Source organism: Centroberyx affinis, unplaced genomic scaffold (genome assembly GCF_046629955.1).
Source record: "Centroberyx affinis isolate AG114_WGS23_722 - 3 ecotype Tasmania unplaced genomic scaffold, CSIRO-AGI_Caff_v1 ptg004978l_1, whole genome shotgun sequence".
Taxonomy (NCBI): Eukaryota; Metazoa; Chordata; class Actinopteri; order Beryciformes; family Berycidae; genus Centroberyx; species Centroberyx affinis.
Window position 1 is genome coordinate 5,001 of NW_027282449.1, and position 7,500 is coordinate 12,500.

Consider the following 7,500-nt stretch of genomic DNA (forward strand, 5'->3'; position numbering starts at 1 on the left):
CACACACACAGGGACACACACACACACACACACACACACACACACAGAGACACACACACACACACACACACACAGAGACACACACACACACACACACAGACACACACACACACACAACACAATAAAGTAGGTTACAGAAAAAGTCAACTACAGAAAAACAGAAAAACTGATGAATAAAAACACAGCAGGACAAACACAAATAGAACAGAAGTGTAGAATAGAATAGAATCAAAGTGTAGAATAGAATCGAACAGAATAGAATAGAATAGAAAAGAGTCCTGCACGGGTCGTTTGCAAACCCGCACCCGCAAAGCTCAGCACCGGAACCGACCCGTTATCCGCAATTATCTCCAAGTCAAATCCAGACCCGCCCGGACCCGTTAATATAAGACCCGGGACCCGACCCGCCGTTACACACACAGGCTACACACAGTCACTCACTTTAAATGGTTTATTTTTACTTGCAATGGAACAGGAAACATGGCAGCAGCGGAGCCTGTTTGGCAGAATCAGTCCCAGCTCTGAGGCTGCAGTGCTGATGTTTAACCGCCCTGAGCCTGAGGCAGGGCCGGGCCATTATTCAATATTATCGTTTATTGTCTTGCAGTGGAATCATATGGTGATGATATGAAGATATTTTGATATCGTGACATATTTCTGCTGTCTGAACTGATGATGACAAGCAAAATTTTACTTTGAAAAAACTCTGATAAAATGAGGTATGGTAGGAATATTATTTGAATATTTCAGTTTTGTTTGACATCACATCTAACATTACCATTTGGTTCAATGAGATGAACATTAATTTGATTATTTAACGTGATTTTGCAACATGAACCATATCGTGATATATATTGATATCGAGAAAAATCCTTATGATTATCATGATATTGATTTCAACCATATCGCCCAGCCCTAGCCTGAGGTCGCTGTGTGTGCAGGAAGAGAATATATCGTCCACAGTCAAACACGTAGAAACATGAATTCAAATCATAATTAAAATAATAATAGCAGCTATAGCCTACATCGCTGTCCTGTCGCCTGTCGGATCAGTGACGTCCCGTTATTTGGCAGGATGTGGTCAAAGGTCAAAGGTCGTGTCGTAGGCTTTCACAATAAAACAAATCCTGGCGGCTGGTTAGTCTTGATAATATCAGCTGAATTAGATGTTAAAAATGCTGCACAACCATTTTCATTTCTGATTTCTCCAGGAAAAAAAAAACATATGTTTGTTCTCACCCGCTGCCCACCCGCATTTAGTTCATTTTTACCCGTGAATTTATATAAATATATTTTTCACCCGTTACAGAACTTTTACAGGACTCTGGAATAGAACAGAATAGAACAGAACAGAATAGAACAGAGTAGAACAGAATAGAACAGAACAGAATAGAACAGAGTAGAACAGAATAGAACAGAGTAGAACAGAATAGAACAGAACAGAACAGAACAGAATAGAACAGAGTAGAACAGAATAGAACAGAGTAGAACAGAATAGAACAGAACAGAACAGAATAGAACAGAACAGAACAGAACAGAATAGAACAGAATAGAACAGAGTAGAACAGAATAGAACAGAACAGAACAGAACAGAGTAGAACAGAATAGAACAGAGTAGAACAGAATAGAACAGAACAGAACAGAACAGAATAGAACAGAATAGAACAGAGTAGAACAGAATAGAACAGAGTAGAACAGAATAGAACAGAACAGAACAGAATAGAACAGAACAGAACAGAACAGAATAGAACAGAATAGAACAGAGTAGAACAGAATAGAACAGAACAGAACAGAACAGAGTAGAACAGAATAGAACAGAGTAGAACAGAATAGAACAGAACAGAACAGAACAGAATAGAACAGAACAGAACAGAGAAGAACAGAGTATCTAACCGACGATGCTGGCCTCAAAGTGAGTGATGAAGGTCTGCAGGTCTTCCTCAGTCTTCAGAGGAACAGAGTTTGGACCAGTCTGCTTCTTCATGTAGTGGAAGATACCGTCTGCACACACACACACACACACACACACACACACACACACACACACACACACACACACATGCACACACACACACACACACACACACACACACACACACACACACATGCACACACAGAGGGACAGAGTATAATTCTTGTTAAATGAAGATCTGTTTTAAAATTCAATTCTATCTCTCCCTCTCTCTCCCTCTCTCTCTCTGTCTATCTCTCTCTCTCCCTCTCTCTCTGTGTCTCTCTCTCTCTCTCTCTCTCTCTCTCTCTCTCTCTCCGTCTCTCTCTCTCTCTCTCTCTCTCTCTCTCTCTCTCTCTCCGTCTCTCTCTCTCTCTCTCTCCGTCTCTCTCTCTCTCTCTCTCTCTCACCGGCCGTGCGAGGCCCGTCATAGGAGGCGGAGTCTTCTCCGTTCCTGAAGATCTTCAGAGTTGGATAGACAGAAACTCCAAAACGAGCACAAGTCTCCGTGCTGAGAGTACAGTCCACCTGAGAGAGAGACAGGCAGAGAGAGAGACAGGCAGAGAGAGAGACAGGCAGAGAGAGAGACAGGTAGAGAGAGACAGGTAGAGAGAGACGGGCAGAGAGAGAGAGAGACAGGCATATTAAGCTTCAGTGAAGCAGAACTAAAACACATTGAACCGTTACATGAAATCAGATGTATTGTTGTTGTTGTTGTTGTTGTTGTTGTTGTTGTTGTTGTTTTGTCACCTTGGCCAGCTGCACTGTTCCCTTCAGTCTGACCGCTGCTTTCTCAAAGTCTGGAGACAACTTCTTACAATGACCACACCTAGAGGAGAGGAGACAAGGAGACGAGGAGAGGAGATGAGGAGAGGAGAGGAGAGAGGAGAGGAGACAAGGAGAGGAGAGGAGGAGAGGAGGAGATGAGGAGAGGAGAGGAGATGAGGAGGAGAGGAGAGGAGACAAGGAGAGGAGGAGAGGAGAGGAGGAGGAGACAAGGAGATGAGGAGAGGAGAGGAGATGAGGAGAGGAGAAGAGATGACGAGAGGAGAAGAGACGAGGAGAGGAGACGAGGAGAGGAGAGAGGAGACAAGGAGACGAGGAGAGGAGAGGAGGAGAGAGGAGAGGAGAGGAGAGGAGGAGAGAGGAGAGGAGAGGAGGGAACAAAGTAAGGAAGAAGGGGAGAGAGGAAGGAAGGAAGGAAGGAAGAAAGGAAGGAAGGAAATAAGGTAGGAAGTAAGTAGGAGGGCAGAAAGGAAGGAAGAATGGAAGGAAGGAGAGATGGATAGATGGTAGGGGGGAGGGGAGAGAGGGATGGAGGAAGGAAGAATGGAAGGAAGAAAAGGACAGATGGATGTAAGGAAGGAAGGAAAAGACGGAAAGAATGAGGGAGATGAAAGGATGTAAGGAAGGAAGTAGAAAGGAATGAATGGAGCAATGGAGGAAGGAAGGAAGGAAGGAAGGAAGGAAGCAGGACAGATTGAACACTCATCCAGCAGCTTCATGGCTCAGTCTGAGTCTACAGGGAACAAAACAGAACAAACGGAACCCGACATGTTCCCGCAGCTAGCTAGCTAACGTCTCTGTCCGTTACCACGGGGCGTAGAATTTCACCAGCATGGTCTCGTGCTCCGTTGCCAGGTAGTCGAAGTCCGCGTCCCCGAGCTCGAGCACATCTCCCCTCGAGAGGACCGCCACGCACAGCGACAGCAGCGTGACCGTGACGGCGGGGAGGCGCGAGGCGGCGGCGGCGGCGGCCATGACGGCGAAGAGAGATAATATCAGTCAGATGAATTACAAACACAAACTGAAGGATGACAGTCCGTTAGCAGAGGATCCTGCTCGCTCCACCGCTGTCAAGCCGGACAGAATTACAACACGGGTTTCCGGTCGTTACTTTCAAAATAAAGCCCTTATCAAGAAAAGGTGTTCAGTAATGCAAAGTCCCGAAGTGAATTCAATAATATATTTCAGGGTCAATCTGTATGAAACCAAACCACACGTATTGCTTTACCTAAAATGTTGCTGATCTGTACACCAATATTGATATTTACTGTTTTTTTCCACAAGTGGGAAATTTTACGCTTTTATTTTGAAAGCCAGATAAGCACAATTCCGGTATTTGTCTGACTAACTTTAGCTAGCTTGACGCGCCCTCCTCTCGCCTCCTAGCTGTCAAATAAAAGGCGGGACGTAAACCGAAAATACCGGAAAGCTGCGCTCTCATTGGTCGAGAGCGGTTAACACTGATGTGATGTAACCATTTGATTGGTCCAGCGCCCTGTCAGTCACAGAGCGTCTCCCCAGCCTCTGAATTATGTTGCTGATGATTTCTGGGATATTACTTATTAATATTGGCCATTAATACGGTGTATAAAACATATTCTACATTAAAAATTAAATAGTTTATTGCCACATCAACCAAAATTGCAATGAATCCGTTGGTTTGTTTTCCGGGTCATCAGATACACACTCCATACAATACACACTCCATACAACATAATTAATAAAAACATTTCAGATTTCCATATCGTTACACACAGAGAGACACTGCTGTTCAGTCCGTTTGCAAAACAATAAAAAAGATTTATTGAAACATCCAAACAGTCGACCTTCACATTCCTTCATGTTCATTTTCAAATAAACAAATGATAAAAACATTCATACCGCTGCTACCCATGATCCTTCAGTGCGGCTGGACTCAAACAAGACTCATAAGGCCGCTAGGAATCATGGGATAGAGGGGACCTGACACTCGACCTTTAACCCCTGAGCATCACCGGCAGGCGGGACACTTCACGTCCCGTAAGCCGCCATACACCTTTCTCTATCAGAATAATTATAAAAATAATAATTTTGTGAACAGAGCGCTTCCTAATGAGGCTCCGAGGCTCCCAGCAGGAAAGCAGCAGTGACCCTCCGGGTTCGGGACGTCCTGCGGCTCAGCGGTCTGAGGCTCGTACCATGTGACCGACTGACAGGTTTGAATCCAGCCTGTGACTTTTGTGATGTCATCCCCACAGAACCTGAATGGACAGAACTGTTCTTCCACTGTCTGTCACGCTAATTTGGCGAGTTCAGCATAAAGTGTCAACTATGTGATTATAAGTGTTAGTTGCTATAAACCTCGTTAAGTCTGAAGCCCAAACACGGCTCACGGTCCCATAGTGATTTCTCTGTAGGGAAAATGAACGGGTTTCACATCATCCTCTCTGTCAGTCAGGGTTTCATGCAGGATTTTCAAAGTCAGTCCATTTTTACCTTCATATATTTATGTCTCTAATGACTCTGGGTCTGCTGACTTCTGGAACCGCTTTCTAGTCCAAGTAGTATTTTTTCTAGCAACAAGCTAAACACTGCAGCGCATGTCATTTGCTTCACCCACTGGTGGCGTAGTGTAGGTCTCCCCCCCCCCCCCGCAGACCTTCTCTCTCTCTCTCTACTCTCTCTGTCTCTCTCATCTGAACACCACATTTCACATTTCTGGTTCCAGAAATCAACAGACCCCGTGCCATCAGAGACATAAATATACATAGGTAAATATGGACTGCATTAAAGGCAGACTGTGACAGAGACGATCACTATGGAACCGTGAGCCGTATTTGTGCAAGTCTGATGTCATTCAACTTAGGAGGTCTATGGTGACATCACAGTCTGGACATTAAGGCTGTAAAGTCTGTCTCACTGTGAGAGCTGAGCAGACGAGTCTGTTAGCAAACTGTCAGAACTCAACTGGAAGCTAATGTTAGCGACGAGGCTAACGTAGCTTCATCACAGACTGGACTTCTCTCTCTAGCTCTTCTAGTCAACATTAGCATGTTAGCATTAGCATGTTAGCATTAGCATGTTAGCAATCCATGGCAGCAAGGAGACAGAGAAGCTGCTTTGGTTCTTGCTGTCAAACCTCTCAGCTCAGTGACTTGCTGTGAGTCTCTTCAGACAGAAGCTAGTCCAACGGGTCACAGCAAGATGGCCGCCGCTCAGACCGCCCAGGAACGCTGATTTGAATGAGAAAGACGTTCTATCTGTTCAGGTTCTGTTCCCCCCTCTCTCTCTCAGCCTCTACTGACTCTGTCCACTTGCAACTCTCTAATAAAGGCAAAAAATTATCTTAAAAAAAAACAAAACCCAGAGGAGCCAGACTCCCATCAGCCACTGCGGCCTCCTGCTCTGCTCAGGTTACAGAACAGACAGTAGGGACAGAGTGGATGTTACTGACGGGACGATGTGCAGATCCAACACATCTCAACACATGTGACCACAGCACGGTGGGTCAGGAACATGAACCGGGATTTTAGCTCCATTTCCCTCTGCTGTGGTCACAGATGAGCTCGTCCCGTCAGATCTGTCCGTGTGTTCGGTTCCTGCTGCTTTACAGGGAGAACGTCCGGTTCTTGCCTCGGTCTTCACAGTTTGTTGTTAAATAAATATGTGCAGGAATACTCTTTAGAGCTTTAGAACAAAAAATACAAAGATCTGGAAGGGAAAAGCCTGAAGCGAGTTCCTGTCCAGGCTGAAACCGGTGTGATTGTCATGGGAACGTTTCATGGAGAACCTGCAGCAGGGTTCTTCTGTCCTCTTCTGAGCAGACTGTCGATCAGAACAGGATCTGGAGAACGTCTGGTCCGTCAACAAGGCAACGCTGCAATCACTGTGAACTCTAGAACCTCCTAAAGACTCTAGAATCACTGTGATGGATTCTAGAACCTTCTAAAGATCTCTAGAGTCACTGTGAGGAACTCTAGAACCTCCTAAAGACTCTAGAATCACTGTGATGGATTCTAGAACCTTCTAAAGATCTCTAGAGTCACTGTGAGGAACTCTAGAACCTCCTAAAGACTCTAGAATCACTGTGATGGATTCTAGAACCTTCTAAAGATCTCTAGAGTCACTGTGAGGAACTCTAGAACCTCCTAAAGACTCTAGAATCACTGTGATGGATTCCAGAACCTTCTAAAGATCTCTAGAGTCACTGTGAGGAACTCTAGAACCTCCTAAAGACTCTAGAATCACTGTGATGGATTCCAGAACCTTCTAAAGATCTCTAGAGTCACTAATAAATTCACGGATCATTTAAAGAAATTCAGCAAACATTGTTGTGAGTTCTAGGATCATTTTCCTGACACAGACCCGGAGGAACCGGCCTGCTGTTTCCTGTGGAGAGAGGAACCACAGAGGAACCACAGAGGAACCAGAGGAACCACAGAGGAACCACAGAGGAACCAGAGGAACCACAGAGGAACCACAGAGGAACCACAGAGGAACCAGAGGAACCACAGAGGAACCACAGAGGAACCAGAGGAACCACAGAGGAACCAGAGGAACCAGGAGAACTCCCCCTCGGTCTCGTCCTGTAACTGGAAGCTCACAGGTTCGACCCCACAGCCTGAGGTCGACAAACACCAGAGTCTCGTCCGATTGGCTGCTGCTCAGTCCGGGGCTGCTTCCTGCCTGCTGATTGGCTGCCTGTGCTTCTGACTGGCCGAGCGGAAAAGACTCATGAGGTCCTGGAAACGACTGCTGACCTGGAGGAGGAAGAGGAGGAGGGG

At 45.6% G+C, this 7,500-nt stretch overlaps 2 protein-coding genes across 2 annotated transcripts in view; both read right to left on the bottom strand.

The window, feature by feature from the left end:
* Positions 1 to 3,712, bottom strand: part of LOC139666399 (protein disulfide-isomerase A3-like) — a gene marked incomplete at its 3' end in the record, with an annotated part of 8,704 nt that extends 4,992 nt beyond the window's left edge. The window contains exons 1-4 of the mRNA XM_071545603.1: positions 3,546 to 3,712; positions 2,702 to 2,780; positions 2,362 to 2,479; positions 1,894 to 2,001 (exon numbers count right to left, since the gene is read on the bottom strand). Of these exons, the coding sequence (XP_071401704.1) occupies positions 1,894 to 2,001; positions 2,362 to 2,479; positions 2,702 to 2,780; positions 3,546 to 3,712 (472 nt within the window). The remainder of the gene's footprint in view (positions 1 to 1,893; positions 2,002 to 2,361; positions 2,480 to 2,701; positions 2,781 to 3,545) is intronic.
* An 804-nt stretch (positions 3,713 to 4,516) lies between these two features.
* LOC139666398 (GON-4-like protein) overlaps positions 4,517 to 7,500 on the bottom strand; it is an 11,359-nt gene continuing 8,375 nt past the window's right edge. The window contains exon 9 of the mRNA XM_071545602.1: positions 4,517 to 7,476. Within this exon, the coding sequence (XP_071401703.1) occupies positions 7,381 to 7,476 (96 nt within the window). The 3' untranslated portion in view covers positions 4,517 to 7,380. The remainder of the gene's footprint in view (positions 7,477 to 7,500) is intronic.